The sequence below is a fragment of the Palaemon carinicauda genome, chromosome 4 (genome assembly GCF_036898095.1).
Source record: "Palaemon carinicauda isolate YSFRI2023 chromosome 4, ASM3689809v2, whole genome shotgun sequence".
NCBI lineage: Eukaryota > Metazoa > Arthropoda > Malacostraca > Decapoda > Palaemonidae > Palaemon > Palaemon carinicauda.
The window spans coordinates 74,513,149-74,534,051 of NC_090728.1; the positions used below are offsets into that span (position 1 = coordinate 74,513,149).

General features: G+C 45.3%; 1 protein-coding gene across 1 annotated transcript in view; it reads right to left on the reverse strand.

The window, feature by feature from the left end:
* The window catches only part of kz (putative ATP-dependent RNA helicase kurz), a 232,445-nt gene extending 212,981 nt beyond the window's left edge, over positions 1-19,464 (reverse strand). The window contains exons 1-2 of the mRNA XM_068371772.1: positions 19,149-19,464; positions 6,254-6,439 (exon numbers count right to left, since the gene is read on the reverse strand). Coding sequence (XP_068227873.1) covers positions 6,254-6,439; positions 19,149-19,217 — 255 coding nt within the window. The 5' untranslated portion in view covers positions 19,218-19,464. The remainder of the gene's footprint in view (positions 1-6,253; positions 6,440-19,148) is intronic.
* Between the last annotated feature and the right edge of the window lie 1,439 nt (positions 19,465-20,903).

The following is a 20,903-nucleotide window of genomic DNA, read 5'->3' on the forward strand; positions in this document are numbered from 1 at the left end:
TTCCTATGCCGAAACTATAGGAACAATGGTGAGCAGAAGTAAAAGGTGTTACAGTAAACTGTAATACTTATGGAAACCATTCTGTATTGAAGAAAAATGACAAACTTATAACAGAGTTTGTATTTTTCCTAACATACAAACCCGAATTCTTTACTATAGGAGATATTCTAGTGCGAGCTGGAAAATACGGCAGAAAAACCTTAACAAGGTCGTTAACGACCAGGCAGGTAGTTACCCACCTGTTAGTGGTGGGGGGACCGCCAGTCAGTAGCTGCTGTTTACCTTCAATCGGATTCTAGCTAGGACTATCCTAGGGGGCAGTGATGGAGGGAAGATTTGTGTAAAGAATTCGAGTTTGTATGTTAGGAAAAATACAAACTCTGTTATAAGTTTGTCATTTGATCCTACATTTGATACAAACCCTCATTCTTTACTATAAGAGACTTAGTCTTGAGGCCAGGGTGGCCAAGGAGTTCCTTATTCCTAGGGGAGATAGTCCTCAGACTAGACTCTTTTGAAGCAACAATCTTCCGTTAATCTTCTTTCTTTGTAGATCCCCATAATCTCAGCACGACTGAAGGTTTGTAGCTTCGAGGAAACAAATGTTTCAGGATGAAGTGGGTCAGGAACATTTGACTAGGACCCCTTCAAACTTAGGATTCCCCCGACCTTGCAAAGGTATAACTTATACCCTGTGAAAGGAATCAGATGAGTATCATACCTTATTTCCATTGGAGAGTCCAGCTGAAACTGGATACAGACTAGGATCCCCGGATGGGAGGAAGAAGGAGACGAAAAGATAGATGGATGTCCTTCTTAAAATCTAGTGTAACCCAGTATCCTCAGCCAATGGTTACTGTCCCCTGAAAGGGCGTTAGGTAGCTACAGCACCTGTTGACCTGTCACAATAGGCCCTATAGAAAGGGTGTCTAGAGACCTATGTGTCACGTCGCTCAAATAGTGAGCAGTGAATGTAGATTGGCATTTCCAGACCCCAGCACTTAAAACTAGGGAGACAGAAATTTCTCTTAAACGCCAGTGAGGCAGTCACTCCCCTAACTTGATGGGCTCTGGGTTGTGCTACCTCTGGGTCTCTGTGAAAAGACCTCGCAATAACTTTCTTGAGCCAGAAAGGGATGGTGTTGCGAGAGGTTCTCTTCTTTACCTTGTTGGTACTAAGGAAGAGATGACGGAGACGTGGTCTGAAAGGTCTGGTGTGCTTCAGATATTTCTTTAGCGCCCTGACTGGGCATAGTAACGACTGGTCTGTATCCTGTGTTACCTTATTGAGAATGGAAAACTGAAAATCTTGAAATCTCTCATCGGTAGATGAAGGATTATGAGTCTAGCCACTAAGCCTGGTACGAAGTTGCGAGACACTCCCCCCCCCCATCCCTTAGAATGGGTGAGGACGTAAGACAGACCATGTAGCTCACTGACCCTTTTAGCCAAGGACAGAAGTACGAAGAAGACGGTCTTAAGGTTCAGAAAGTAGCCTGAGGCCCTTAAGGGCTCATAGGGCAGACCCTTCAGGGAACGTAAGACACGTCACGGTGATGGTCTAATCTCAACTGGGGGGCAAGAACACTCAAAACCCAGATTCAACCAAGGTGGTGTCTCCTGAGGCAGAGAGGTCAACCCCTTCTCCGTCTACAGATGAGGCTCAAGGCTGAGCAATAGCCCTTAATCGCCGAGACTGAGAGGAGCTTTTCCTTACTGAGGTACAAAAGGAAGTCTAGGAACTACTGATTCCTTCCTTTTGAGAACCCAATTGCTCCACATGGTCACTGTTGTAGTGGTTAAGAAGTCCATTGTCTTGGCCCCAGCAGTTAGGACTTCCTATAGGGACTGCCTGGAGTCTTGGTTTGACAAGTCCTCATGGATCGCGAGGTAACCGACTGTACCAGACCACGTGTCAAGCCAGAGGGGACATTGAAGTCGCTTCCATTGCTGAGGCTTCTGTGACTGAGAAGAGCCTGGAAGAGTAAAGTGTCTCTTTGAGGATTAGCCCGGTGTGAGCCTCGCCGTGAGGGGATCCAAGATCAGAAGAGAAGGGTTGACGTCTCTGATCTCGGCGAACAGACCAGGTTAAAAGGTTTAAAGGTCGCTCAAGAATGGCAGAGGCAAGTGTCAGTGACATTGCACTAGCAGTTAGGACAATGCCCTAAAGACTGACCATATATTATATGGTCAACGACCAAGCCTCCTCTCCATTCCAGCTAAAACCAGGGAGGGCCAGGCAGTGACTGCTGATGACTCAGCAGATAGACCTATAAGGTCCCCCAAACCCCCCAACCTTAGCTCACAAGGATGGTAAGGTTACAGGCACTAATGGCACTAACGAGTCTGAGCAGGACTCGAACCCCAGTCAGAGACGTTACCAATCAGGCCACAGCCAGAAGATCAATTATGGTCTTAGGGTTTGGGGTGGACGACATAGCCTGTCTAAGGCTGGAGCGTCAAGAGGTCGAGGAGACAGATGCAAATTGCCGAGGCATGAGAAATTACACATAGTTCTTAGAGTCCTTAAATAGGAGGATTCTAAGTCCCTCGACGGCAGCTCTCCCGAGGGATCCTCAGGCTGCGTTTATTCCTCGCGTGTTATTACAGGTAAAGTGGAGATGCAAGTAGAAGACAAACCTTATGTCTAACCACTCGCATCTTTCTTATCGAAAGGGGAAGAACGGAGTCTCTGTCATAAGGGTAAAACTCTTGAGGACGATGGTCGCGCGCATAGGCGTAACTAAAACTTGAAGGTTCCAAGTCGTGTGAACTCGAAAGTCCAGCGCGTCAGAGGCCCGAAGGACTCCTAAGGTCATGAGAACCCATAGGATCAACATGACGAGAGTTCAAAGGCTCCCAATCACGCCCGCCGAAAGGGTGATCGTCACAAGACCCCAAGGGGTCAACGTGAGGAGAACCAGTAGGTTCAAAAAGACGTCTCCTTACAGCACGAGGGGGAGAACGTCAGGGATGAAGATAACTCCTCCGCAGGGTAGATTTGTTCTTCCGAAGGAGAACGTCGCTTAAGACAAGGCTCTCGCTCCGCCCCTGGAGGAGAACCAAGAGCATAAGGGGGAGGAGCGTGGGTCAGCAAACTCCTACAAGTTTTCTCTCGGGAATGGGAGGAAGGTTCTCCTCGAAGGAGATCGCCTAAAACAAGCTTTCTCCCTGCTCTATGGGGAAAAGAGTAGGCGTAATAACCTCTCTCTCGCAAACTCTCGAACAAGGGAGAAGTCCTCCCGAAGGAGGACATCGCCTAAGACAAGTTTTCTCCCAGTTCTATGGGAAAAACTTAGGCGTAATAATCTCCCTCTCATGAACGAGGGAGAAGTTCCCCTCGAAGGAGGAACAAGCCTTAGACTTGCTATTTCCCCAGCTCAAGGGGAGAAAGCACAGTCTTCGGGGAAGTAGAGGTAAAATTCGTCGAGCTGTTCGCAACTCTTCACGAAGGAGGGAAGGTTGCTGAATGGCTGAAGTGGGGAAGCTTTCCCTCGGAAGGGGGGTGGTTCTCTCACACAGCCCAATTCCGAAGAAGGTTATCACTCCCTCGTAAGGGGAGGTTCTCTAACCCCTGGAGGCGAACCTCATGGCAGCAATCTATGTTTCCCAACAAGTTGATCAAGTTGCAGGTTGACAACGAGTGGTACCTCGTAACATGGGCAGCTCATGAGCTGCCACATGAAGCGCAGGATAACGAACAGAGTGGCCGAAGCCATCGGCATTGTGTTCTACATCGCTGCTATCTGGGTCTTTTCTTTTAGCCTCTCTAACACGTTTCCCCTTTTCCTTCTGCTCTCAACCGAAGAGAAGAAGGGCCGAACCCCTGTATCTTCTTCCGAGGTTTCCGAGAGACTCGTAATCCTTAACTCATTAGGGAGCAAAGGAACTGGGGAGATTGTCCTGTCTGAAAACACAAGAGCAAGGGATTGACCCCGCGAGCGTATGACCAGAGATTTGCAACTGTAGCGCTAATTGCGTGTGAACACCTTGCGTGAAAGGAGTCTGAAGACTCTTGATGGTCATGGGCGCAGTGTTGATTGAGCATATGCGAACACTCCGCGCGACAAGAATCCGAAGACTCTCTGTCATAAGAGTAAAACTCTTGGTGACTTGTTTCACGAGAACCAGAAGGTTCAACGTGATCGTGTATACCCCTAGAGGTTGTGTTGCGAGAACCCGACGGGCCAAAGCAACGGGAAACTTCTTCTCATGAGACACCGAAGTGTCAGCGTGACTAAATGCACGAGAGCCCAAGGTTTCAGCAACTTGAGTTGCGAGAAAACGAAGGGATAGCGCACCGGGAAACCGAAGTTTCCTTGTCACAAGACCCCAAAGGGTCAGAGATCAAGAAGTTGAAGGCGAGAGCGATCTTCTCTGAAGATACGGAGTGAAAGCGAAAAGCGCTCTTTCTGACTTTTCTAGAGCGAACAGAGACCCTTGAACTATTATGAGAAGAGGGTTCGAGGTCAGGACGTGCTTTGCCCTTGGCCGCGCTCCTGGGTTCTTAGATGATCTCTCGCAAGAGAAAGCAACAGCGAGGCAGAACGATGACGAGATGGAGCGCTCTTCTTAGGTTTGTGCCAAGAGCGCTTATAGTCTCGAGGAGAGACAGAAGGCGAGGAAGAGCGAGATCGATGATGTCTCTTCCTATATCGCCTGTCTCTTCGGCAAGAACATCTAGGTGAAGGCGTAAACGGGCGCGCGGGAGTGTTCTCGCACGTCTGTGCCAGGCGTAGGGCACGCGCGCAGGAGAAAGTTCCCTAGGGCGCGGGCGCACACTGGATTCATGCGGGGCGAGCAGGAGAATGTTGGCGCTCATCCCTAGGAGAGGATTCACGAGCGTGCGCGCATATCCTTGTGGATGCATGTGGGAGAAGGCTGGCGCGAAGGTGAGGGCTGGCACATTGGTAAGGGTTGGCACGCGGGAGAAGGCAGCATGGCTGACTTGTCAGAAGTCCTGCTATCAGTAAAAAGTTGGCGTGCAGGTTTTACCTGGCACGTAAGATGGTGCGCAGTATGGCGAGCAGGAGAGCGAGATGTTGGGCGCGTATGCGCACTCGCAGGAGAATGTTGGCACGAAGGAGAGCACCATTGCGCAGGAGATTGATGGCGCACAGGTATGGGGTCTGACGAGCTGCTAATGAGCGCTTGTCATGCCCCAGCTCTCCTTTTCCTCTTCTCTCTCTCCCTCCTCACCTCTGAAGAGGGCGATGACGAGGAGGAAGCGCTCTTCTTTAAGTTTGTGACAAGAACTCTTATAGTCTTCCGATGAAACATCTCGTGCAGAGATAGAAGGCAAGGAAGAGCGAGAAGGATGATGTCTTTTCCTATGTCGCCTGTGTCTCCGGCGAGAACATCTGAGCAAAGGAGAGTCTTCTCTCTCTCCCTCCTAGCCTCCGAAGAGGGCGAGGAGGAGGAGGAGGAGGAGGAGGAGGAGGAGGAGGAGGAGGAGGAGGAGGAGGTACTGCGATGTCCACTTCTACATACTTGGCAGGGGGAGCCTTCAGAACACCTATGACCTCTGTACCCAGGGCATAGGGAAAGAGGATCCACCTCCAGCGGCGACATAAAGGCGCCCGGAACACTTCCTCATAATAGAGGACATCACATCTAACAACGAAAAAGAAAAAAGGATTAATAAAAAAACCGAAAAAGAACGGCAAATAAAAGCAGGAGCAGCGGTGTTACCACTGCGACGGCTAGAATTCGATTGAAGGTAAACAGCAGCTACTGACCGGCGGTCCCCCCACCACTAACAGGTGGGTAATTACCTGCCCGGTCGTTAATGACCTTGTTATAGTTTTTCTGCGTATTTTCCAGCTCGCACTAGAATATCTCCTATAGTAAAGAATGAGGGTTTGTATCAAGTGTAGGAACAAAGAAAAATTCAAAATTTTAGCCAGGTTGGTTCTTTAATATGATTGTTAAAACGAATAAAGCGCAGGAGAATCGACATCTGTTCTCCTCCGAGTTAAAATGCAAATTGGCTTGTGTTGGCTACTGCATGAATAAGAGGGGTGGTGGGTAGACCTCCCCCTAACACTGGCCCCCTTATTAGCGAAGGGGAGTAACACCACCCTAACAGTTTTACGGCTATTTTCAGCTGTTGCCGAAATGGATCTACTTAGTAAAGAGCTGAAATGTTTGTATTTGGTGCCGGAACAAACTACAGTACTGACAAAAAAGAAACCACACTGATTACAATAACTACAGAAATAAAAACACGATAGTAAACTGAAACAGTACTTACAAGTGAATTTTTCCTCTTCTTGTCCACAATTTTTTCTAAATACTTTCTTTTCTTTTTAGACAAAAGTTTTACTGGAGCTGCTTTTTTGTCTCTTAGCTTCTTTGTGGCACGTTTCTTTGATGGAAGAACCAAAGCATTACTTTCATCATATTTTCCAAATAGATCTTCGTCTAGCTCAACTTTAATCTGAAAACCAAATACAAAAATTTAACTTCATAAAAATTTTATATCCTACTGCTGATGCAAAAGAAGTAGATTTGGTGATGAAAGAATATGCACAGATTCTTAAAGTAATTTGTATTTCTCCAAGCTATACAAACCAGAGTCCTTTCGTCAGGGATATTGATTCAGCGCGAGTTGGAGACGATTGTTAGAATCTGTTAATGAGGGGTTGACAATCTGGTGAAGGGTGCGGGTGAAGAGCCATGCCCCCTTTCCCAGCCGGAATAGCTGACTTTTGACCTTTCGGCCACAGACTGAGAGGGGTGATTGAGGAGGGAATTTAGACTAAAGGACTCAGGTTTGTATTGCTAAGAAAAATGTTATTTTCCTTAGTAAAATAAATTTTTGAATATACTTACCCGATGATCATATAGCTGCATCCCTGCTGCCCGACAGAAAAAACCTACGGGAGGAATACGCCAGCGATCGCTATACAGGTGGGGGTGTACATCAACAGCGCCATCTGTCAAGTAGGTACTCAAGTACTCGATGTCAACAACGAACCAATTTTCTCCTCTGTCCCACTGGTTCTCTATTGGGGAGGAAGGGTGGGTCCTTTAATTTATGATCATTGGGTAAGTATATTCAAAAATTTATTTTACTAAGGAAAATGTTATTTTCCTTAGTAAAATAAATTTTTGAATATACTTACCCGATGATCATATAGCTGCATCCCTGCTGTCCGACAGAAAAAACCTACGGGAGGAATACGCCAGCGATCGCTATACAGGTGGGGGTGTACATCAACAGCGCCATCTGTCAAGTAGGTACTCAAGTACTCGATGTCAACAACGAACCAATTTTCTCCTCTGTCCCACTGGTTCTCTATTGGGGAGGAAGGGTGGGTCCTTTAATTTATGATCATCGGGTAAGTATATTCAAAAATTTATTTTACTAAGGAAAATAACATTTTTCAATATCAAACTTACCCGATGATCATATAGCTGATTCACACCCAGGGGGGTGGGTAGAGACCAGCATAACAAGTTGACATTATGAGCTAAGTATTCCGTATTTCATTTTAGCAGTTATTCAAAATAACAAGCATAAAATAAATAAGTACCTGGTAAGGAAGACGACTTGAACAATTACTCTGCCTTTTTAAGTACGTCTTCCTTACTGAGCCTCGCGATCCTCATAGGATGCTGAGTGACTCCTAGGAGCTGAAGTATGAAGGGTTGCAACCCATACTAAAGGTCCTCATCAAAACCTTTAATCTAGGCGCTTCTCAAGAAATGATTTTGACCACCCGCCAAATCAAGTAGGATGCGAAAGGCTTCTTAGCCTTCCGGACAACCCAAAAATATTTCAAGAGAAAGATTAAAAAGGTTCTGGAATTAGGGAATTGTAGTGGTGGAGCCCCCACCACTACTGCACTCGTTGCTACGAATGGTCCCAGAGTGTAGCAGTTCTCGTAAAGAGACTGGACATTCTTAAGATAAAAGACGCGAACACTGATTTGCTTTTCCAATAGGTTGCGTCGAATATATTTTGCAGAGATCTATTTTGTTTAAAGGCCACGGAAGTTGTGACAGCTCTAACTTCGTGTGTCCTTACCTTCAGCCAAGCTTGGTCTTCCTCATTCAGAAGGGAATGAGCTTCTCGTATTAACAGTCTGATAAAAATAGGATAAAGAATTCTCTGACATAGGCAAAGATGAATTCTTAACTGAACACCATAAAGCTTCAGACGGGCCTCGTAAAGGTTTTAAAATAGAACTTAAGAGCTCTTACAGGACATAATACTCTTTCTAGTTCATTTCCAACCATACGATAAGTTTGGAATATCGAACGATATCGGTCAAGGCCGAGAAGGCAGCTCGTGTTTGGCTAGAAAACCAAGATGTAGAACATGTAGCCGTTTCGGATGAGAATCCGATGTTCTTGCTGAAGGCATGAATCTCACTGACTCTTTTAGCTGTGGTTAAGCATATCAGGAAAAGAGTCTTAAAGGTGAGATCTTTCAGGGAGGCTGATTGAAGTGGTTCGAACCTGTCTAACATAAGGAATCTTAGAACCACGTCTAAATTCCAACCAGGTGTAACCAAACGACGCTCCTTCGTGGTCTCAAAAGACTTAAGGAGGTCCTGTAGATCTTTATTGTTGGAAAGATCTAAGCCTCTGTGACGGAAGACTGATGCCAACATGCTTCTGTAACCCTTGATAGTGGGAGCTGAAAGAGATCGCTCTTTCCTCAGATATAAGAGGAAGTCAGCTATTTGAGTTACAGAGGTACTGGTCGAGGATACGGATACTGACTTGCACCAGTTTCGAAAGATTTCCCACTTCGATTGGTAGACTCTAAGGGTGGATGTTCTCCTTGCTCTAGCAATCGCTCTGGTTGCCTCCTTCGAAAAACCTCTAGTTCTCGAGAGTCTTTCGATACTCTGAAGGCAGTGAGACGAAGAGCGTGGAGGCCTTGGAGTACCTTCTTTACGCGTGGCAGACGTAGCAGGTCCACCCTTAGGGGAAGAGTTCTGGGAACGTCTACTAGCCATCGAAGTACCTCGGTAAGTTATTCTCTCGCGGGCCAGAGGGAAGCAATTAGCGTCCACTTGTCCCTTCGTGAGAGGCGAACTTCTGCAGTACCTTGTTGACAATCTAGAACGGAGGGAATGCATATAGATCTAGATGAGACCAATCAAGTAGAAAGGCATCTAAAAGAACTACTGCTGGGTCCGGGATAGGTGAGCAAAGTATTGAGAGCCTCTTGGACATCGAGGTTGCGAAGAGATCTATGGTTGGCTGGCCCCAGGTGACCCAAAGTCTCTTGCATACATCCTTGTGGAGGGTCCAATATGTTGGAATTATTGTCCCTTCCTACTGAGACAATCTGCTAAGACATTCAAGTTGCCTTGGAAGAAACTTGTTACTAGTGAAAAGTCTAGACCTGTTGAACAGGAGAGGAGGTCACTTGCGAACTCGTACCATGTCAGAGAGTAGGTCCCTCCTTGCTAGGAGATGTACATCAAAGCAGGGAGTTGACCGTGTTCACCTCCACTACTTTGCCTTGAAGGAGAGACCTGAAGCTTTTCCAGGTCCGACGTACTGCCAGAAGCTTCTTGCAGTTGAAATGCATTGTCCTTTGACTCGAGTTCCATAATCCCGAGCATTCCCTACCGCCTAAGGTCGCACCCCAGCCTACGTCCGATGCGTCTGAGAAGAGAACGTGGTTGGGAGTCTGAACAGTCAGGGGAAGACCCTATCAAAGGTTGATAAAGTCCTTTCATCCAGTCAGACCAGACTTATCTTCCGGAAACCGGGATCGAGACCGCTTCTAGCGTCTTGTCCTTTTCCAGTGAAGAGCTAGATGAAACCGAAGAGGACGGAGGTGTAGTCTTCCAAGTGACACCAATTGAACCACGGATGACAGTGTCTTAACCAGACTCATCCACAGCCTGACAGGGCCGTGTTCCTTCTTCAGCATCTTCTGGATGGATAGCAGGGCTGGGGGTTGATCGTCTTGTTCAGCCATGTCCTCATCAGAGGGTTCCTCATCCGAAACTGATGAGGAAACGGCAACGGAGTGGGCAACGTCTGACTCGCTGAATCCGGTCGCACTGGTGGATGCGTGACGGAGCCGGACACAAGATCATGGTACTGCTGCACAGTCTGTGAACTGTCAACCATGGGGAAGCGAGGAAGTACAGCGACAACCCGAAACTGTCTAGACTGTCTGGGTTGTGCAGACAACCCCTTATCGGGTTGCTGAGGTTGCCGCACTGCGTCACAACAAGTCACCTCTGCTGGTTGTTGAAAGTCTTCCTAGTGACACACTGAACGTCCACAACCACCTCCGAGAGTCGCTTAACGTCAACGTGCGACTGGCAACCCACACTGGGTCGCACCGGAGGAGGAACCATCTCAACTGGCGGACATGAGTAGGATATCTCAGCGTCAACAGGGCGTACAACCAACCGGTAGGAAGGTTGTTGGCAAGAAGATTCTTCTCCGTAAAAAATCCTCTATCAAGGACTAAGCTTGGACTGCATGTCTTGCAACAAAGCCCAAGGTCTATGGGAGCAGGTGTGGCAACAGACGGGGTTAGCGACTGAAGCGGAACCATTTACCCTCCCTGGAAGCATGTTATGCTTTAATTAAAGTCCATAGGAGGCTAAGCAGCTTAAGGCTCCTCTCCAAATGACAGAGTCCTCAAGGGAATATCAGAAGGAGGGAGAACAGCACTTTCTCATCTACAGGAACCATGTCCGAGAAAAGCTAGGTTATCTCAGTGAGGGTTTCACTGGTGCATAAGCAGCAGACCAGAAGGCAACGTTATGAAACTGCTTGACAGTCTGTGAACTGTCAAAAACTGAACTGTCAACCACAACAGGTGCGTGAGGACATACAGCACTGGTGTATTAGTAGCAGACCAGAAGGCAACGTCATGTAACTGTTTGACAGTCTGTGAGTTGGCAACAACCAAAGCTGTGTGGGGAAGCCTCAACTCCTGACTGACTAGTTTGCTGCGGGCGAGTGGCGGTAACCACAGTGTGTTGCGGAGGCTGACACACCGTGTCAAAACACGGCAGCTTGTGGTAGCTCACGCACGGCAACGGAGTGCTCCGTGTGTCTGTGGGAGTCAGCATACGTCTGGCAGGGTCAACTGCGCATGGGTGGAGGAGCTCTCACAACAAGAGTGTGGGAGCAGGCAGCCATGCCGGGCGCACAACCGTGGTAGGCTGTAGGCCAACGGGTGCATCGTCAACCTTCTCCGCAGTCGGAGTGTGGGAGCTGGCAACAACAAAAGCGGAGTGCTGGTGCGTGGGAGGGACTGCCGTGGGTTGCGGAGCATGCCGCATTGCGTCAAAACACGGCAGCTTGACAGCACCTTCCCACTGCTGATGCGGTAGCTCACGCATGTCAACGGAGGGTGCAGCATGAACATGCGTCTGGCAGGGTCGACTGCGCATCGGTGGTGGAGCTCTCACAGGTGGAGTGTGGGAGCTGGCAGCCGCAGTATCTGCTGAGCGCACAACCGTGGCAGGTTGTAGGTTAACAGGTGCAGTGTCAACCTTCTCAGCACGATACTCCTGCATGAAGGAAGCAAGCTGAGACTGCATAGTCTGCAGCATGGACCACTAGGGTCTACCAAAGACGGCAACAAACGGAGCTACTGTCCGTTGTGACTGAGGGTCTAAAACAGCTGGTGCGGCAACAGACGGAGTTACTGCCTGTTGCGGTACCACCTTGCCTCTCTTGGGAGGTGTGCAGTCGTCGGATGACTGCAGCGAGTCCGAACTGACCCAGTGGCTACACCTAGGCCGTTGGACTTGCGCGGAAGGGACCGACTTGCACTTAAAGCTGCAAGATTTGGTCCATGGTTTCTGCGAGAAACCTCTTCCGCAGACGAGGAATAAATGGGCTCTCTCGTCTTTATGTGGGTGGGGCGATCACGTCGGCAACGTGTGTAGATACACCCGAAACCACCGAGGGAAACGTCTGTTCGTCGATCAAGGCCTGTGGAACCCATAAGTCCTTCGACATTACTTCTCCCCTGGGCTTGGGAGCTTGTAAGAGGTATCGGACTAGGTGAACAACTGGCACGAACAGACGAACCCTCGAACGCAACACTGTAACACTTTGCGCATATCACTTTATCACTTTTGATTTTCTGTTTGCACTTATTTCACTGAAATCGAAACTTTAAGTGATTTGTACCTGAAACACGCAATCCTATCCTTCATTAAAAGGTAGTAATTGCGAAAACAGTTTTACAATGCAACAGAAAAACATAATGAAAGACAAAGAATTCAGTGGCTGGAAAAGAGACTAAACACTAGATCAAATAAACTACGTTTAAAATCTCTCACCGCATAAAGCCTGGGAACAAGAATAAAACTCTAGAAACGTTTTACCTTCTTCCCCTACAGCGACTAGGGAGAAGAGTAAAAAACGAGAACTTCGTTACCCGCTTGAACGAAACGTTTATTCTCCTCTCTCTCCCTCCGTCTCTATCTCTCTCTCTCTTCTCTCTTGACTTAGAACCTGAGAGAAGAGCCCAATTATATATCGTTAAACATATTATTTGCTAAAGGAAAAAACTGAAAGGTTTCCCAAATAAAAAGTTCCTTTATTAGAATTAAAACCATTTAAGCTAAGAAAGAATGAACGAAACGCTAGAATCGGTTTACTCTTACTGCAACGTGAAACCGTGAAATACTCTCTCTCTATCGTAACGATAGAGCGCATGTTGAACGTTCTGAACGTCAACAACTGCGGAGACTAAACTAAACGTTAGTTCATCTTTGAAAACAGTACGAGACTATCAAAGAAATTCTTTCAAAAACATTAAAATTAAAAAAGTATAAATTCTTAAAAGGAAAATACGATATGACGGGCTCAATGTTAATTAACTTCGGTTCCAAGTAAGGACCGCCTACTATTAGGAAAGGTCGCATATAAACAAACATAAAAATTAATTTTTTATAAGTTTATAATAAATGGAAAGTTAATCGAAGAGGCCTAAAAAGGCGGAGAGATATAAAATAAATAGATCTATAACTTATTAAGCAAAATTACCAAAAACCTAAACACACTTCCGTCTAAGGGAAGGGTCGGCCATTTAAAAGTGAAAGAGAGTCCATACTCTCTTCGTCACCAACACTTCCGTCTAAGGGAAGGGTCGGCCATTTAAAAGTGAAAGAGAGTCCATACTCTCTTAGTCACCATAATTAAATCTATCCAAAACGAGTTCAAGTTTTGAAATGAAGATAAAACCCCTGCATAGCGAAAGCTCAAAACTGGAATAGTGTACTTCACCAAATCGTTGTGAAAACAAATCCAGTTAGGGACGGCGTATTTAGTAGGTCTTGCCTGTGGCACGACAGAGGGAAAAATTGGTTCGTTGTTGACATCGAGTACTTGAGTACCTACTTGACAGATGGCGCTGTTGATGTACACCCCCACCTGTATAGCGATCGCTGGCGTATTCCTCCCGTAGGTTTTTTCTGTCGGGCAGCAGGGATGCAGCTATATGATCATCGGGTAAGTTTGATATTGAAAAATACAAATTACTTTAAAAATCTGTGATTTGTTCATATGCAACACACTAACCCTTGTCCTTTAATTACGGAAACTCTTTGCTTGATGGGTTGGAGGTCCCCTTAAAACCAAACTGGATGGTTCATTATTTCCATGGAAGTGTCATTCACATATCCTTTTTGAGCTAAGCTATGATTCCACAAATACAAACAGTGACAGGACCTGGCCCGTACATAGATATATGTACTCTATCAAAATAAAGAAACCCTTACCCTTAATCCCTTCTCTGCAAGGCCACTGATCCACTACTCAATCTACATTGGTCCCCATCAGATATACTGGCTTTCTCAACATTAAGCTGCATTTCCATGTTTATTGGTGTTTTACTGCTAATTACAGAATACAGTTTTAAAAAGTTTGCCTTATTCTACATTGTATTCCATTCTATATACCAGAAAAGATTTTCTATTAATTGTGAAGTGATTACAGAATATATTTTAAACATTGAAATATAAATAAATAAATATATATATATATATATAAATATATATATATATATATATATATATATATATATATATATATATATATATATATATATATATATATATATATATATATATATATATATATATATATTTCTGGGCTCCACCTGTGCCGCTCCGTGAAATGCTCCTTTTGCATCATTTCTAAGGTATATAACTGCTATGTATTACCAGAGAAAAAAGTTGCATAGGAATGCCAGGGTTGAACCCAGCTCGCTCACCTAAATAGGTGTCGGTATGGGCGTGTTAAACCACAACCAGAGGTCTCGCGCCATTTAGATATCTCCTCTACAATATCCCTGTAACAGAGAGGTGCCGTTCAACACCCACTACTGAATGCTACTACCACCATCTCAACCCACGCCAACTACGCCACTCCTTTTCATAGCATCACTACGACCATTCGTTGTGCTTTTTTGGCTCTGTGTTTTCGGTGGTTTGCTCCTGTTCTAGTGCAAGATGTCGGATACCCAAGAGTCCTCATCCAAGTTAAGTACTAGATCTATGAGTTCTGAGCTTCTGGAGGTAGCATTGCCCTTATTTTTATTATTATTAGAGTTTTTGTGTTTTCTCAGTTTCGATAGCCCCGAAACACAGCACCTTGAACTTGTTGTCTAGGATGAAACGTAGGTACTTCCTGGAAGACGGATGGATTGGGATCTGGAAGTACGCGTCCTTCAGATCCAGTGTGCACATGAAGTCTTGCGGTCTCACTGCAAGTCTGACCGTGTCTGCTGTCTCCATGCTGAACGAAGTTTGCTTGACAAACTTGTTCAGGGCTGAGAGGTCGATGACGGGTCTCCAGCCTCCAGACGCCTTCTTTACAAGAAAGAGTCGACTGAAGAAGCCTGGGGGGCCGTCCACGACCTCCTGGAGAGCATCCTTCTTACGCATGGTCTCGACTTCTGCCCGAAGGGCTAGCCCCTTTGCCGATCCCGTGGCATAGGAGCTCAACGACACTGGATTCGCTGTCAGGGGAGGTTGAGATGAAATGAACGGGACGCGATATCCTTGTCCGACCACAGAGGTCGTCCAGGAATCGGCCCCGAGTTGCTGCCACCTGAGCACGCAACTTTGTAGGCATCCCCCCACAGGTGGACACGCATGGGGATTGCCAATCTTAGCGCTTGCGGCCTCGGCCGCTCCTTCTAGGATTTTTGCCTCCCCTGGAGGACTTTGCACCCCTCTTGTCTTTGACAGGAAAGGGCTGCGGTTTAGACACCTTAGTCTTAGCACCTTGAACTTGTTGTCTAGGATGAAACGTAGGTACTTCCTGGAAGACGGATGGGTTGGGATCTGGAAGTACGCGTCCTTCAGATCCAGTGTGCACATGAAGTCTTGCGGTCTCACTGCAAGTCTGACCGTGTCTGCTGTCTCCATGCTGAACGAAGTTTGCTTAACAAACTTGTTTAGGGCTGAGAGGTCGATGACGGGCCTCCAGCCTCCAGATGCCTTCTTTACAAGAAAGAGTCGACTAAAGAAGCCTGGGGAGCCGTCCACAACCTTCTGGAGAGCATCCTTCTTACGCATGGTCTCTATTTCTGCCCAAAGGGCTAGCCCCTTTGCCGATCCCGTGGCATAGGAGCTCAATGACACTGGATTCGCTGTCAGGGGAGGTTGAGATGAAATGAACGGGACGCGATATCCTTGTCCGACCACAGAGGTCGTCCAGGAATCGGCCCCGAGTTGCTGCCACCTGAGCATGCAACTTTGTAGGCATCCCCCCAGAGGTGGACACGCATGGGGATTACCAATCCTAGTGCTTGCGGCTTCGGCCGCTCCTTCTAGGATTTTTGCCTCCCCTGAAGGACTTTGCGCCCCTCTTGTCTTTGACAGGAAAGGGCTGCAGTTTAGACACCTTAGTCTTAGCACCTTGAACTTGTTGTCTAGGATGAAACGTAGGTACTTCCTGGAAGACGGATGGATTGGGATCTGGAAGTACGCGTCCTTCAGATCCAGTGTGCACATGAAGTCTTGCGGTCTCACTGCAAGTCTGACCGTGTCTGCTGTCTCCATGCTGAATGAAGTTTGCTTGACAAACTTGTTTAGGGCTGAGAGGTCGATGACAGGTCTCCAGCCTCCAGATACCTTCTTTACAAGAAAGAATCGACTGAAGAAGCCTGGGGGGCCGTCCACGACCTCCTGGAGAGCATCCTTCTTGCGCATGGTCTCGACTTCTGCCCGAAGGGCTAGCCCCTTTGCCGATTCCGTGGCATAGGAGCTCAACGACACTGGATTCGCTGTCAGGGGAGGTTGAGATGAAATGAACGGGACGCGATATCCTTGTCCGACTACAGAGGTCATCCAGGAATCGGCCCCGAGTTGCTGCCACCTGAGCACGCAACTTTGTAGGCATCCCCCCACAGGTGGACACACATGGGGATTGGCAATCCTAGCGCTTGCGGCCTCGGCCGCTCCTTCTAGGATTTTTGCCTCTCCTGGAGGACTTTGCGCCCCTCTTGTCTTTGACAGGAAAGGGCTGCGGTTTAGACACCTTAATCTTAGCTGCTGGAGCCTGCTTCGGTGTCATGCGAGGCTGCTGTTGTTGTTGAGGAGCTGGAGGCTTGTAGGGCCGAGATGTAAGGGCCTTCTGGAGGAGCGAATCTTGACTCGTCTTCCTCCACCTCTCAGCTGTCCGTTCTACATCCTTGGGCTCAAACAGGCTTCCTCCAAGGATGGAGGAATGTCTGAGCTTGCTGACATCCATAGCGGGGACCTTCGGGTGGAACCTCTCGGTCACCGTATCACGGCGCTTGAGAATCGAGTTAGCCCACAGGTTAGTGACCAGGTGAGCTAAAAACTCGATCGAGCGAGTTCCCGAGAGGAGGAAGGTCTCCAGGGCCTTCCTATTGCTCTCCTTGGACAAGTCCTCAGAGCGCAATAGGATGCCCAGAGACCCTAGCCAGACATCCAGCCACCAAGTGGCCTGCATGGCACACTTCGCGACCTTCTGGCTCAGGACCTCCGACGCCGTGAATGTCACCTGCCGGGCGTTGAGGTTCTCTACAGAGAGACCCCTGGTGAGCTCTTCCACGGAGTGGTGGAGGGGAAGAGCTAAACAAGGTTCCTCCATGATCTCGAAGTACCTCCTCTGCTGCACGCGAGGAGGTGGGAGGAGCTTGTTCCCGGCAGAAGAACGGAACAACTCACCTTTACTATGGTAAGGGAGAACGTCCTGGGAAACATCAACAGGGACGTCTGCTCGGGAGCTAAAGCCTCTCGTTTCCTTTCGTCTTTCAACATTCCTTCTCCCAGGGGTTGGGGAGCTTAGAAGAGGTCTAGGACTAGGAGAACGACAAGCCCGAGCAGGCGCACCCTACACAGCACTAATAACACTCACTGCACCTCTAGCACTTTCCCTTTTCAGCAGTTTAACATCAGCCATTAACTGCGTTCTATCCGCAGCGATAGACTCTCCCTTTGCACCCAACGCCTGGATAGCCAACATCATATCTTTAAGTGTTGGTTCATCAGCGGTACTCTTAGTGGGATCAGGAACTACCACTACAGGGGAAGGAATAGGAACAGTGACATGGGAAGAGGAATAATCCTTAGAAGAATGAGAAGAACTACGTCTTACCCTATCTCTTGCTGACTTTCGCATATAGCGATCGAAATCCAGCCACTCATGATCAGACAAAATAAGGCATTCGTCACATCTATCAACAAGTTTACAAACTTTACCTCTACATTTAATACAGAGCGAATGAGGATCAATGGAGGCCTTTGATAATCGGGTCTTACACCCACTAGCACACACCCTAAAACTACCAGAGGGGGTGGCCATTTTGAAATTTGTAAGAGATCAAATACAAGCAAGGGTCAAAATATCAATATCCAAACATATAACTAGAGTATCCAAACGAAAATCCAATCAAGCTTGAGTAAAAAAACCAGAATTATTGTACTTCAAAGGGACAGCAATAATCAGTCAAAAAGCGAGGAGAATATCCAACCAATGTTACGGCTAGCGTCGGCAGGGAAGATATGGATACTGATAGAATGGTTTCTAGGTACCTCGCTAGAGGCGCACATGTAGCACACCTGGGTATCCAATCGGCGATTGGCGCGAGTTTTGAATTTTCTGCCGTGACGTCAGGGACATAAGCTATGTATACTGTATAACCATCAGGTAAGTCTTGTGTTTAAAACTATTCATTTCCGACAAGAAAGAGTCATTTTAAAAAAGAATGGACCTTTTTCTATAGAAGAAAGTAGTTTTTTCCCTAGGTTACATTACCCTGTAATAAACTACTGTACAATAGAACCCAATGTTGATATTTAGGACAAGTGTAAAATTTCTCATTGCTTGAAAATTCATTTTCCTTACCAAATATGGTTGTGTAACCTTGCTAGGAGTGAAGCAGGTTATGAAGCAACTGAGGGTGTTAGCCATCATTCAGTAAATATGTACGGACACAGCTCGTAGGTTACGTTAGAGGGGGAGAAGTTTAGGTTAGGTGGTGTTCTTGTATAGGTTTTGTACTAAGACGCCCACAGATTACGAATGCCTACATTCCTATTTTCTATGCAGGTGAGAGGTTCGGTCAGCATTATACAATGGCTCCCTACTTCATCTGACATCTTTCTTCTTTGTTGTTATTTAGGTAGCTGGTTGCTTCGACTAAGATTATATGATATCCCTGCTGTACAGGACCGGTGTGACGGTCTGAACGATCCCCCGGTCTCAGAATTCTCCTTGATAATCTGCGCATGCGCGAACATTACCGTTTGCTAGTGCATACGAGGTTGATGTTTTATTTTCCTGTAATGTTAACGTGCGCAGCTCTACATTACCGCTTCCCAGTACATACGAGCTTGATGTTTTATTTTCACGCGAGCGAAGCGAGCTAATGGCGGAAAAGAACCATTATACAATGTCAAAGAAAATTCTGAGACCGGGGGATCGTTCAGACCGTCACACCGGAAAAACAACCCTTAAAGTAAAGTATTTCGATGCATAACCCGCCATTGACTTTAGTTCTATTACCAGTTACTCCACGTTACGATAATTACATAATTCACAATGCTATTAATTATTTTGAGGAGCAGCACCAAGTGTACTCTAAATAACATACCAGACTCTGTATCTTCAGTAGACTAAGCCTAAACAGCATACAGATAAAAGCCAAAGTCTTGCCTTACCCTTTTTTGTTCAGTTTTATCTGTTAAGACCACTTGCTTTTGGTTATATTTCCTCCTGGCTCGACCCATTGTTAAAATTCTTTTCCAGAAACAATTTAGCGCCACATCAACAAAACCAATATTCGTTTTCGTAGCTTTAAAGACCAAAATCAGTCACACTGTTGATGTTGACTCGTGAGTGAGGTTTCAGGTTCCAGGTTCCTCGTTGCTCTCTTCACGTTATGGGGTGAGGCATAGCCTTTACAACGGCGCTTCCAAAGTTTATCTTGTTATAGTGTTTTGTCTTTTCTTCCACATCAGGTTTAATACTTCTTTTTTCTTTTCAATATTTATTTCACTGAATAGAAATAATCCTACTATTTTCTTTAGGTCTTCCTCATATGGTTGTTGTAGCTCAATTACTTCATTCCTTTCTTTTCTATATTCCTGGCAAAACAAGATTGTGGCCAGACTACTAGAAGAAACTTAATAGGTGCAAAGCGCTGCAATCTGCAGAAAATTCATTATCCTTAGTTACCTCCTACACAGACAGTACAGCTTGTATACTTTTACTTCTGACTTCAAGGGCCTTTCTAATATACCGGGAAACCTCTTTAGTTGGTTTTTCTAGATTCCCTATTTCTATGTTATTATTTCTAAATTTTCTTAACTCATTACAGGTAAACATATGTTCAGTGGTATCCTCTGCCTCCCTACACAACTCACAAAGTATATCCTTATAATTCCTGTTGCTATAAATTTCTTTTAATTCTAGCATATCCGACATTGTTTTCATAACTATTACTGCCTCATTAGAGTTAAGCTCTCATATGTAGTCACTCCTGCCATTACTATTCACAAACCTCAGTTTGGTCATTTATGCTTTCTTTTCTTCCATTTGTCTTTTAATTTCATTTGCCACTTTACTTTTTATTTCTTTTTGAGTTCTTGCTTTTTACACTTTCTTTCTTCAATTTTAATATCATATTCATTGCATATTTCTTTTTCCCCAACATTCCCCATATGGTTCGCTTATTTGATCTTCCACTACCTCCTTAACTAGTCGTTTGTCACCTGATGTTATGATATTATGAAAAAACATCACCCCTTTACACTCTATTCTATTTCCAACTGGCCATATTCCTGTTTGTGCTATTGACCCCCAGTAAGGTGTGTCAGCAACTTGTTCAAACATTACTTTCATAATTTTTTACTATATACTCTCTGGTTCTTTCTACTGTTTCTGGACAGGGTTTTCGTCTTCTTACTTATTGAATTAACTTTGTCTGTGACTATTAAACATAACTTTGCTCCAAATACTGTTCCCTATTATTATTATTATTATTATTATTATTATTATTATTATTATTATTATTATTATTATTATTATTATTATCGTTCTTCTTGCTATTATTATTATTATTATTATTATTATTATTATTATTATTATTATTTTATCATTAATATTATTATTATTATTATTATTATTATTTTATCATTAATATTATTATTATTATTATTATTATTATTATTATTATTATTGTTGTTGTTGTTGTTGTTGTTGTTGTTACCAATATCATTATTATTATTATTATTATTATTATTATTATTATTATTATTATTATTATAATAATAATAATAATAACAATAATAATAATATTAAAATGTTAATAATAATAATAATAATAATAATAATAAAAACAACAACAACAACAACAACAATAATAATAATAATAATAATAATAAGAAAAATAACAATAATAATAATAATGATAA